The sequence below is a fragment of the Sparus aurata genome, chromosome 15 (genome assembly GCF_900880675.1).
Source record: "Sparus aurata chromosome 15, fSpaAur1.1, whole genome shotgun sequence".
In the NCBI taxonomy this organism is placed as follows: domain Eukaryota; kingdom Metazoa; phylum Chordata; class Actinopteri; order Spariformes; family Sparidae; genus Sparus; species Sparus aurata.
In genome coordinates this window covers 28,389,809-28,403,057 of record NC_044201.1, presented here as the reverse complement: position 1 = coordinate 28,403,057, position 13,249 = coordinate 28,389,809, and the positions used below count along the sequence as shown (strand labels likewise).

At 42.1% G+C, this 13,249-nt stretch overlaps 1 protein-coding gene across 1 annotated transcript in view; it reads left to right on the top strand.

The window, feature by feature from the left end:
- Positions 1–13,249, top strand: part of LOC115596874 (protein kinase C epsilon type-like) — a 68,536-nt gene that overhangs the window by 16,106 nt on the left and 39,181 nt on the right. The window contains 1 exon segment of the mRNA XM_030442310.1: positions 7,321–7,384. Coding sequence (XP_030298170.1) covers positions 7,321–7,384 — 64 coding nt within the window.

Below are 13,249 nucleotides of genomic sequence, written 5' to 3'. Positions count from 1 at the left end.
TGTGTGTGTGTGTGTTTGTGTGTTCTGGCTGGACTGTTCTGGTTTGTTTGAAGTAAATCCAGTGCATTAGCAGCAGAAGTGAGTCCAGCTGCATGAAGTTGTTGCTCTCAAGTACCTGAGTGTGTGTGTGTGTGTGTGTGTGTGTGCGTGTGTGTGTGTGTGTGTGTGTGTGTGTGGGTATCTTATCTGCTCTGCCGTTTTTTTTATTTATTTATTTGCATCCATTTGTTGATCATAAATCGACTGTGGAGGGGAGGCTGTTAATTCTGGTGCATCCATTACTGCTGCTACAGTGGAGCAGCTCTCTGCTGCAGTCTGCTCTCCTGGAGCTACGCCACCTCTCTCTCTCCTCTCTCTCTCTCTCTCTCTCTCTCTCTCTCTCTCTCTCTCTCTCTCTCTCTCTCTCTCTCTCTCTCTCTCTCTCTTTCTCTCTCTCTCTCTCTCTCTCTCTCTCTCTCTCTCTCTCTACCTCTCTCTCTCTCTCTCTCTCTCCCTCTGCATGCACATCGACTGCTCTCATGCACTTCTATTCTTGCGAGGACCAATTTGTGAGGGGGTCTGCAGAGCGTCAGTCCACAGAGGCTGTGTGCTCTCTGTCACTGAGTGCAGATAAAACACAATGTCCTCCCTGTCCTCCCTCCCTCTCTCTCTCTCTCTCTCTCTCTTTCTGTGTCTCTCCATCATTGTCACTGATTTTTTTTCTCTTGTTTTGATTCTTTTCCTCATTATATCCCTGCTACAACTGCAGAATTAGAAAGTGCTGCACAATCACCAGAATAAATGTTGGTTTATTCTTTTCCTCTTGGTGAGGGGTCAGAAAAGGTCACGTTTTTTGCTTAAAATACCTTTTTTAGTCGCCACAAACACGGCTGTTAAAAAAAAATCCAGTGGTTTCACAATTACAGGTGTTGAAATGCCATCTCAAACATCTGTAACTCCACAAGCATCCCAGTCAGCTCACATGCATGTAATCCAAACGATTCCTGCAAAATGACATGTTGAAGGTTTAACATTGTTTTGTGGTTTCACCAGAATAAATGTTGACAATTTAGGATTCTGCAAACCAAAGATATATTAAAACTTTAGACTTCTTAATGCTGCAACTTTAGGTTACTCTTCGTTGAATTTTTCAATCTTAGGTTAAACTTAGTTATGGTTGTGAAAAGATTGTGTTGAGGCCTAAAATAACTGCTTTGGTTGCCTCAAACATGACTGGAGATGTTACAAGGTCTCATTAAAAGTGCTTGGTTTTGTTGGAGATACATATATCAGTTTGGTTTCTACGGATGCGTATTGCATTCACTTGAAAAAAAAAATCATTTTTTCTGAGTAATTTATTTTTTGGTTTGTTTTTTTGAATAATTTTTTTCGGTTTTTCAGAGTATTTTTTTTTCTGTTTTTCTGAGTATTTTTTTTTCTGAATCATTGCGATACTTCAAACTCCCGCGAGAACCTCTATCCTGCAAGTGACGCCCATGGGCCTATAGTGACTTCCTTCTGAACAACTGCAAAGTCCTCAGGTGCCTGCGTAGAGTCGACAAACTAACGGTAATACCATCGATATGACTTAAAGACAGGACTATCTCCCAGTGTGTTAAACCCAGCTCAAAGTAAATCTTGATTAAACTAAACAAGTCGGTCATGATTGTTTCCATCGAGCTCTCAATAAAGGAATGAATATGGCTATTGTTTCAAATGCTCTCTAAACTCAGAAAAAGAATTATTCAGAAAATCCAAAAAATTACTCAGAAAAACCAACCATAAAATAAATTACTCTGAAAAACAGAAGAAAAAAAATTACTCAGAAAACACACCAAAACAAAATTACTCAGAAACACAGAAACAAATTCTCAGAAAAACTAACAAAAAAAAATTATTCAAGTGAATGCAATAGGCTTCCGTAGGTTTCACCATGAACACGGCTGCGACGCTTACAAATGTTGAAACACATCTGGACTGGCAGTCACAGGCTCGGCAGCCTACTTTCTTCTTCATCCTGTTTTATTTTGGTAAACATTGATTGCAGTCTTGGTTGGATGGAGACACGGTTGTAAAGTTTGGACACTCTCTTGAATCCTGGCATGTTGTCACGGTCTGGTCTGGATGTGGGTCGTTGTGAGGGGAGAAAAAAGCGTCAATATTTATTTTTGATATTGACATTTTTTTATTCTACTCTGGACTTTGTGTCGGCGACATGAGAGGAGAGTCTAAATAAAGGGTGTGTGTTTGTGTACAGTACAGTGTGTCTACAGTGAATCTGAGCCAAGAGATCAACAATGTCATGTGCTTTCACTTCAACCTTGACATTGTGTGTGTGTGTGTGTGTGTGTGTGTGTGTGTGTGTACGTGTCTTTGTACATGTCTGTGTGTGTAAAGCGTGACAGAGCTGGCAGGTGTGGACAGGAGTCCTCACTTGCTGAAGGACCTTTTTATTTTTGGGTCAGTCGCAATCACAAGGAGTTATCACCACACACACACACACACACACACACACACACATAAACACACACACACACACACATAAACACACAGACATTCATTTCCTGGAGACTTGCCAGGTACCTGAACCACCGACCAACAAGTGAGCGTCTCCCAATTGTGGACACAGTTTTATCCCTAATAGGACGGACTGTCCTTAATTAACTGGTCTTTAGTTTAGAAGTTTGTCCTCGTAGTAGTCGTCCATGTCAACACACACTCTGATCCATTAAATCAAGCGCTCCCATATCACAAGTGAAGTGTTGGACCGCTCACAGCTCTTTTTTTAACCCTTAAAGACGTAGAACAATGCATGAGGACCAGATTATCCTGTATTTACTTTGTTAAGCCGTCAGCATCAGGTGTTGTACAGAGCTAGATTCAGGAGAACCTGAAAATTTCAGTCCAACTCATTCAAAGTCAAAATGTTACATTTGCTTTGTCTGAGATTTTATTTGCCAGAATTTTCTACTGCAAACTCAGACAGAACTTTAGGAAGGTTTTTTCTTATTTATCTAAAAAGAAGCATGTGAATGTTTCAGACTTCCGTAAACAATTCTTTGCCTACATCTGACCTTTCACATCAAGTTACAGCCATTTATTACAACATTATCATCAACATTCATCTGTGAAAATCAGGAACAATCCTACATCTCACTTACTGAACATATAGATGTCCAGAGAGTAAAAAGACATTGAAGCAGAAGTGACTTTTCCAGAGAAATACGTCATCTGTTGAACGCGAACAACAGAGGTAGCTCTCCTGTCGGCCCAGAGGAAGAAACAACGTGGGCTTCTACTCGATGAGTCATTGCTGCAGAATGTGATGACCAAATTATGTTTACTACGGAGCTGAAAAGCTGAGAAACTTCACTTTACACGAGTGTTTTAAAGCATATGTAAAGGATCAGAGCTTCAGCACTTATTAAACATGTAAGAACAACAGTTAGTCTCAGCTGCCAGCGGCTGTCTGGCAGTTTGAGGGTTAACAGACACTAAACACTCACATGCTGACGGTGGCATCGTTATTCACGACTGTAAGATGGAATTAGTTGTTTGGCTTAAAAAGGACACAGATTTCATTTGTGAAGTAGAAAAAAAAACATGATTTATTTCTTTGAACATCTGTTTTAGTTTTTGATAGTTTCATTTATTTTGTCAGTTTACGCGCAATAAATACTTTCATTCCTCAAAGAACGAATGTGTAATTGTCGTGAAAAGATAAGTACAGAGCAGTGAGTGATCACCACAGGGCTGCACGATTATAAACAACACACACACACACACACACACACACACACACACAGACACACAACATGCTTCAGATTTATTGGAGCGGATGTAGGGAAACCTGCTCAATTGAGTTAAAGCCTGCAATTTAATTTTCCTCAGAGTGTGTGTGTGTGTGTGTGCGTCTGTTCTCCATAAATGAGCGTACAGTTTGAGGATGTTCTATAATACATATCCAGCACAATATGAACAAAAACAGATATATATATATATAAACACACACACACACACACGTTGGTGCTCACATGATGGAGACCACATGATGTTGTTGACCTGCAGCAGGTCGTTGTCGGCGAACACACTCCAGCAGGCGATGTGAAGCGGAGGAGTGATGTGATGAAGACAACGTATCTCTAATAAACACGTGTTATCAGGGTGAGCTGTATATATATTTATACACACATGCTGCAGTGCACATGTGTTTTTATAACTGATGGATCCACACACATCTCCCTCTCTCTCCCTTCACTGATAAGAGCTCTCTCTCTCTCTCTCTCTCTCCTGCGTGCCCTTCCCGTGACCTTTGACCTCCGTGTGCGTGCAGCCGTTAGCTCTCAGATAAACACAGACGTGGAGTTAAACTAGTGTAGTGCATCCGCCATGTGTATGTAATGGACACACACACACACACACACACACACACACACACACTGAAGGGCCTTTTCCTTCCTCCGCCGCTTCTATATTTAGTGACATTTTGCACCTGTGAGTCTGAGCACGCTCAGTAAGCAGCTGATGAATGGAGGACTGTGACCTCAGAGGAAGGGAGGTGGTGCGTGTGTGTGTGTTTGTGTGTGTGTGTGTGTGTGTTTGTGTGTGTTTGTGTGTGTGTGTGCAACCAGTTCCCTGTTTTCTCTTCTTGATGACATCATTATTCTCTCTACCCACAGTGAAATGAAAATGTTTCGCAAAGGCTGCAGCTAACAACTTTCATTGTGGAATAAATCCTGCAATTATTTTAAATTTTTTTTTACAATTGATGGATTAGTTTTTTAGTCTATAAACCAAAATGAAAATTGTGTTTCCCAAAGCCAAAGACGACATCCTGAAATCTCTTGTTTTGTCCACAATCCAAAGACATTCTGTTTACTGTCAGGAGGAGGAAAGAAAACAGAAAATATTCACGTTTAAAAAGCTGAAATCAGAGAATTCGGAAGTACTCGTTTAAACAACAGATAAAGAACCAATGATCAACATTGTTATTGATACATTTTCTTCTCATTAAGTTGACTCAAACTAGGAAGATAGAGTGCATACCTCCTCCAAGGCCCATCAGTCCCCCTTCAGTTCAATCAAGACTAATCCAATATCAAATAAAACAAACTTAAATACGCTAGTTCCAGATTTAAATCATGATCCAATCAAAAATCTATCAATCTATCTCGTAATGTTAGAAAAGTGAGAAAAGATTCCTGAGTCCGTCCGTTTATCCAGATTCACACCAAAAGATAACGGGATCTATTCTGGGCGCAGAAACATCCTCAATCCAATTTTCCTGGAAATCCATGAGTAGTTTCTGTAATCTGTAATCCTGCTGACATGTTCAAAAACATGACGTCCATGATGAAGGAATTAACACGTTCATCATCTCAGCAGCATCAAAGTAAAAGCAAGTACTCGCAAGAGGAAGTGGCTGTACTTTATCTGCTATCTGATAAAGAAGTGTTGATTATGTCTTTCAAGAAGCAGTTTGAAGACAATGTGTGGAGAAGTTTGTGCTCTATTTCTGTGATTATCATTATGAACAAACAATGTCACCCACTTAAGGCAAACATTACTTTATTAAGCCTAATTCTGCTGCGTGTGGATGCTGAAACAAAACACTTCTCATGTATTGTTGATCCACCGACACTCCTGACAGAAATGCAGCGCTTATCTCCGTCTTTGAGTGACGCCGGGAACAAAAACAGCCTCAACATGTCCTTGTTTATAACATATAAAATCCCTGCTCCCTTCCTCCTCCTCCTCCTCCTCCTCCTCTTGCCACATTCATGGTAATATTCTGCCACCCTCATCTGTCCATCTGCCACAACGACTTCCTTCCTTCCGCTGCCTCGTAGAAAACGCAGATGGATGAGAATAATTATCCTGTTAAACCTCAAAATGTGCTCGGTGTGTAATGAGGATGCATTAGGGCCCAAAAACAAGGTGAAACGAGCTAAAGCTGGAAGAGAGTGTGTTAACAAAACCAAAAAAAAAAAAAACTCATCATGCAGGGCGCCTCCACCCTCCACCTCCACCCTCCACCCTCCACCCGCCACTCGCACACTTGGAACGAGCCAACAAACTTTCTCTGTCCTCCCCCTCATCCGTCTCTTTCTCTGCTTTCCATCTCCTACTGTATACATTACTGAACCCACGCCTGTTCGCCTTCGCTGCACAAGTCTTCACTTATTGCTGCTCATTGTGTGTGTGTGTGTGTGTGTGTGTGTGTGTGTGTGTGTCTGTTAATGTGTGTGTGTGCATGTGCAAAGGGGGATTATGGACACTGTGGGTGGTGCAAGCTGCTGGTAGAAACTCTGCGAGCCCCCCGGCCGATGCCCACTTGCTTTCATGAGAGGAGCTCAAATGCACCCTGGCATGCTCACTCTCTCTCTCACACACACACACACACACACACACACACACACACACACACACGTGCAGACACTCAATAAATTGCAGAGCAGCAGTTGCCTTCCCTCCCCACAGCTTCTCTCTGGCCTAAACACATTCAAACTCGTGTGATGGGTGTGTGTGTGTGTGTGTGTGTGTGTGTGTGTGTGTGTGTGTGTGTGTGTGTGTGAGGTGTGTGTATATGATGTGGGGGTGTGTGACAGGATATGTGTCAACCTCCAGTTCGCTGTAAGTCTCTCACTTTTTTCTTTCTTCTGCATGTTACCACATTACCGCCGTGTTGCAAGTGATACCGTGAGGTTTCGGCCAAACAGGAAGTTGCGATCACACAGTTTCCCACAGGTTGCCAACACGTTTCGTAGCGGCGGCGGTGGCGGCGGCGGCGCTGAGTGGGAGGACGGCTTTAGAATATATTGTTTTCCATTAACAGTATTTAAGAACGTTATGGAAAATATATGCAAAGTCACAAAAAAGGCTTTAGTCTTGCAGAAATGCTGTTTCTGAGGTCATGGCAGAGTTTTGACACTTGAGGTTTTTTAATGTTTTATGGCAGATTTTTTTAATATTTCAGTCTTCTGGCCGCAGAGGACAGCCAGCGGACATCAGGGTAATGATCTGATGAGCAGCAGGTTGGCTCTAAACGTCAATAGCCCTGCGGTGTGTGAGCCGTGTCTTTATTTCAAACTTTCCAGAGATAGAAATCCATCACTGCGCTGCAACATGAAGAATATTTACAACGAGGAAAATAAACCTTTCTGCTGCAATAGACTAGATACACACTGACATCAGACAGCAAGAAAGACATAAATGTTGAATTAAAGCTGAAAATAAATCATACAAATGTTAATCTTAATGTAATCACGTCTCTTTTTTCTTCCTCTGTCCCCTCTTTTCCCTCCTCCTGCCCTCTTTCTTCCATCACTCCTCTGTCTGCAGATTGACCTGGAGCCGGAGGGAAAGGTGTACGTTGTCATTGACCTATCAGGATCTTCCAGTGAAGGTAAGAACGCGATGGAGCAAACCTGTAAGCTGGCAGCTGGATTGTACGTTCTCCTATTGAGTCATTGTTGCCGAGTTCCTCTTATTTTTACTCCTGAGATCCAGTTGTAATGTTGCAACACTCAAAACCCACAACTTCCATGAGAACTTATTATGGGAAGTTGTGGGTTTTACACTCTGCAGCGTTTACGACAGCTTTTATACACCGCAACGATTAAACCACAATTGCATCAGCTGAAACACCGATTGAAAGTAGCTTCTGATATATCTGGGTTAAAGGGAAGTTAAAGGGAAGTTTCCCACAGGCAAGTCTGTGATTTACGTAATTTTTCACGTCACGAATTCAGGGGAAGCTTGAAACAGCCGCGTTGTAACAGAAGAGAAAACAGCAATAGACCACGTTCCTAGAATTTAGCACCTTCGCCCGGGTCTTACGTTTAGATCAAAGCTGAGCTGAGCGCACATATTCCAGATCTAAGCGGGTTTAAGTGGGATTCCTGACCAGTGGAAAAGGTGTATTACAATAATATTAATCCTCTTTAAGTATTTACGTTTTGTAAATTTGTAAGGACACTTAAAAAAAAGGCATCAAGCTATCAAGTGAGGAACCGTTTACAGGACTGAACAGACGTGAATCCTCCTTGTTACAGTGAGAGCTGCTCTGTAACATTTTAACATGTTTACAGTCAAAATAAGAGAAAAATATGTGAAAAACAATGAGACATGTTTCTTCTGTGAGCAGGAAACTAGAAGGTTGAAACTTCTGTCCAGTTGAGGGAAAAGAAACAGAGTTATAAAGCAATTCTAATGAGTCTAATGGCTTTTATCTGTCAGTCAGATTACTCGGAAGGGAGTTATTTATTCCGGATAATCAACCCACATACGTATCGATCGACATTACAACCACGCAATATCATTTATACATCGTGTTATTGTTTTAGCTCTTAGTGGGAATTCAGAGGAAAGCACTTCTAATGATAGTAATCAGGATAAATTAGTTCCTCGCAAAGGATAATTCACCCAAAGACATCAACAAGCTTCTCTGTGTGTGTGTGTGTGTGTGTGTGTCCTGTGGTCGATCACTGCAGGGTTTGTAAAAGTCCTTACGTGTTAAGAAACACGTCGCTGCTGCCGCTGACCTATTTCTCAGTCTGACATATCAAACTAGTTTAAAAAGAATCAACAATCACCACGGAGCTCTCACTCTCTGGCACATTTCATCCAAAGTGGCTTTCACTTCAATCTTGTAGTTTGAAATTAGGAAGTTTTTCTCTTTGTTAGCGCTCGTTAGCGTGTCCCATTGTTCTGAAAGTGAAGTCATGCATCAGTGCATTAAATCAGGAAATAACGTTGCACAGTTATTTCCTGTGAATTTGTATGACAGACATGATGTCGTGCGGTAATGATGACACAGCATTAAACTTTGTCAATGTCTCCCAGAACAACCACAAGATGAGTCGCAGTTTCTCATCTCTCATCCTTTTGTTGATGAGATATGCACCTTATTGACTTATATCAGCACATCATCTGCATATAAGTTGACATTCAGCAGTAGCAGTGGCTGATGTTGAATGAATTCTGCTCAGAGATAATGTATGTTTAATGATGGGCTGACTTTAAAACTGTTTAGTTATTTTTTTTTATCTAATTCCTTCAAACAGACAAGAAAAAACAAAGTTGTCACCTGTTGCGTAAATCACACTCGTGCATTTGTAACTGTTGCTTTAGCTCAGGAAAAAGACGAGCGTCATAGTTCGGAGAAACCAACGCTGACTAATCTGTTATCAAAGTCAGTCATCAGGTATTATCATCTATCTGCTCTCTTGATTTCATGCGACTTCCACTTTTGCAGCTCAGTGAGGACCAGACAGTCACACAGATACGTAGAAGAGAGATCAGCTGTCAGACACGGAGAGGCGTTTAAACAGGAGGATCTAGTAGAGACAAGAACAAACTTCCTGTCTGTCTGATTGTCTCCTGTGTGTTTGTAAATCCTCTACAGCTTCAGTTGTACTGTGATGCTGAGAAATTGAAAAATGCAGTTTGGTGAGCAGAGTTTTGATCCTTCCTCACTGCTGTTTTCTGCCTCACACACATATAAATTAGCTCCAGGTTCAGCACCAGAATCTGATGTGGCATCAAAGAAAAACACATCATCGGCCAGACATAACAAGGCCTCTCTGTTTCGGTGTCTCTGCTGAAGCTCATGACCACACTTGAAACATAAAAAAGAGCGACAAGATGAAAGTCTCACAGCTCCAATGTGCTGCTGATTTAAGTTTATCACAGAATATCTCTTCTTCGTTGGCGCAACCGGTTTTAAAGATGCTGTGGCATCTAGCGGATAGGTGTATATAATCTGTATGAGACGGGTTATTCCCTTAAAGCAAAGGTAATCACGAATAACATCATCCTTAATGACAAGTAGCTGTCTTTTTCTTAATCCCAATGCGTAAAGTCTTTTTTGAGGTTTTAGTTTGCAAGTGTCATTGATGGGTTAACTGTAAATTATGGAGGTGTACTGACAAGAGCACAGCTGAACTTGAAAAGAACTTTCTGCAATTTTGCAAAAAAGCTTAAAAGCTTGCCATTAAAATATAAAAAGAGCTTATATGGTTGATGGGAGATGGAAACTTTTTATAGTGTCATAGCAACATTTTAACTCACATGACTGATCAGCTGTTTCCCCGAGAAGAAGAAAAATAAATTTTTTAAAGTAAAAGTGACTTTACCACCTCAGATTTTACTCTCCTGCTGCAGAAAGAGAGAGTGTGTGTGTGTGTGTGTGTGTGTGTGTGTGTGTGTGTGTGTGTGTGTGTGTGTGTGTGTGCACCAGATTACGTGTGAGAGAGACATGACAGAATGGAAGAAGAGAGAGGGAGTGAAGTGGAGGTCAACAGAGGAGGAGGGGGGTGATAAATTGATTAGTAAAGTGGAGTGTTCTCTAATGGACGAGTTACATCATCGAGAGAGAGAGAGAGGGAGAGAGGGGGGGAGGGAGAGAGAGAGAGAGGGAGAGAGAGGGAGGGGGGGGAGGAGAGGGAGAGAGAGAAAGAGAGAGAGAGAGGGGGGAGGGAGAGGGAGAGAGAGGGGGAGGAAATCAGTACAGAGTGACAGTGAGGTGTCATCAGGATTTTTATCTTTCTCTCTTTAATGTTAAATATTCAATCATGTGTCTTTATTTGTCTCTATGTTGCTGTCTGTTACACACTCACATACATAAATATATTGTGTGTGTGTGTGTGTGTGTGTGTGTGTGTGTGTGTGTGGCTGAAATTGCAGGCATTACTTAAATGTGTTTGCATAGCAGAGAACACATGGGTGAGCTGTCAGGCCTGAGAGCTGCAATCAACCTATTAGCCTTCACACACATACACACACACACACACACACACACACACACACACTCAGACACACATACACACACTCGCAGACACAAAGCCCTGCTGTCACCAGGACAGGATGATAAGCCGCCTGCTGTTGAAATATTTATAAGTTGCTCCGTCTCTGTTGTTGTCGGCTGCGAGCGTCTCAGACTGTTGACATAATAAAGTTTTCTGGGCAAAAAATGTTGATTCTTTCATGTCAAACACATTTTTTAAATGCTGTGCCTGTTTGTGTTGCGTAACGAGTTCGATTTAAAAATGAGCTCTGTCCAAAAAAAACACTTGAATGGCGACACAGCGAGTCTGCAGCTGCAGCTGACTGGTACTGGAGGAGCAGAACCCGAACAGAATCAGAGATGTTGGGTTTATTTTCTTTTTCAGTGATCCTTCACTGATTTGTTTGGGAAGAGGGTTTACTCTGGACAGAATAGAGAATCTGAACTTTTAAGAAACTGAATTTCTAACTCGTGTTTTTTTGAACGATGGCTATTTTGTCGAACTCTAAAATCTTTATTCTTATATGATATTGTCAAGCTTTTGTTGTAAAATACCTTTTTAAAGAAGAGTGGCATGAAACTAATGATCTGTTGATCTTCACCAGTCCAGATGTGGCAGTCTAACCATGACATAGCAGTAAATACCGCGAAAGTTTCAGTTCTTTTTCTACTTCCTCCTCTTCCTCTTTTTCCCCTTCTTCTTCTTCTTCTTCTTCTTCTTCTTCTTCTCTTTCTTCGAGGTTTAATGGTAGTTGTCAGACACCTGGTTTGTTTCCAGCTCGTGAGCTCTACTTCCTCCTCTCTCCATGTGTAACATCATTTATCCCGCCAGTTTCTAAACTTTGCGTAGCCTCGACTTTTTTTTAGAAACGTCGCTGATGTGCGTCAGTTTAGTCTCGGGGCATTTCGTGGTTGTCTGCTCATCCATCTCCAACACTTTGGTACAGATTATCATCAGATGTGTCAGTGTGTTTGTTGCTTCCATCACTTTGTTATGAGGTGTAATAAACATTGCAGCCTATCAGGACTTTGTTGAATGTTCTGGTGCTATTAAAGATAAAGGCGCTCATTGTTGATGAAGTCCATCACTGCAGTTTGTTACGCTGTCGCCGTGAGAGCATCGAGCTTTAACTTTCTGGGGTTGTGATGAGGACAGGAGGAACAGCACGTCTGTCACAGAGGCCCCCCCACCACACCCTTAGACGCTAAGTCTATCACTGTTGCCAGGCAGCAGCCGTCAGTTGCTAGGCGATGGCGATGGTGATGGTGATGGTGATGGTGATGGCGTGAAGCAGAGGGGCTGGAGGAGTTAGAGTGAGTACAGGCAGAACATGACAGGCAGACTGGAATGTGCAGCCGGTCCGATAGATGTTTAACAGAGGAGGAGACGTGAGTGTAAAGATTGTCCTGAAGGTGGCGCCACAGGAAAGATCAGATTCATCCTCGTGGACCACATCATGCATCCTCTCTGTTTGCACGAGTCCTTTTTCTGTTTCGGATATGATCTGAGGTGGCGCTGAATGATGTTTGAAAGAAGACTCATTATGTTTGATCAGACTTTCATCACAGCTGCTGAGGAAGAAAAGTTCTTTGAAGCTCAGTTGCTCGATGATGGCAAACGTGGCAGACAGCGTTCGAGGCCTGATGCATACGAGAGAGGCCAAGACAATTATCTCTTGAGAAGTCTCTGGAGGTCTTTTGCACAAGTGACGGGAAAATGGAGCGTGACACGGACAGGCTGTATCGCAGGCTTTGCACCGGACCGTTGATCTGGAAGACGAAGTGTTCAGTTTACCAGCTGATCTGTTTTCCAGCCCTCACCTTTGGTTATGAGCTCTGCAGAGTGACAGAAAAACGCCCTCCATAAGGTGGCTGAGCGTTGAAAGAAGCCATCTGAGGTGGTTCGGGGATCTGATTAAACGCCTCCTGGGTGCCTCCCTCGTGAGGTTTTTCAATGCATGACCGACTGGGAAGACCCAGAACTCGCTGGAGAGATTACATATCTCATCTGGCCTGGGACAATTCAGAATCCACTGGGATAGCATCTCCTCCGAACCCATTAATCTTCCTCCTGAACATTACAGTAAAGTTACCTCTCCCTGAGACATCCCAGTTCCCAGTTTTTTTTACCCCTGTTTGGATATCAATTGGTGATTGGAGATCAGACTGACCTGAGACATGACAACATCACTGGAGCGTCCTACAGGAAGTGAAGACAGATGTTGTTTTCTGTTTCACCATCTCGTTAAAACTCTGTTAACTGTACGTCTGAACTACAAAACGACCACAAACATTTTTCTTCCTTTATTGCAAACATTTGTCATGTTTCATCCCTCATTAACTTTTATTATGGACACAGTTAAAATCAGAGACAGAGCGTCTGTCAGAACAAAACTCTTCCTATGTCATTTCTTTTCATCTCAGTCACATGTGAGCCTGATAATCGTTATAAAGCGTCTGGTTTGATATGATACACGATTACAT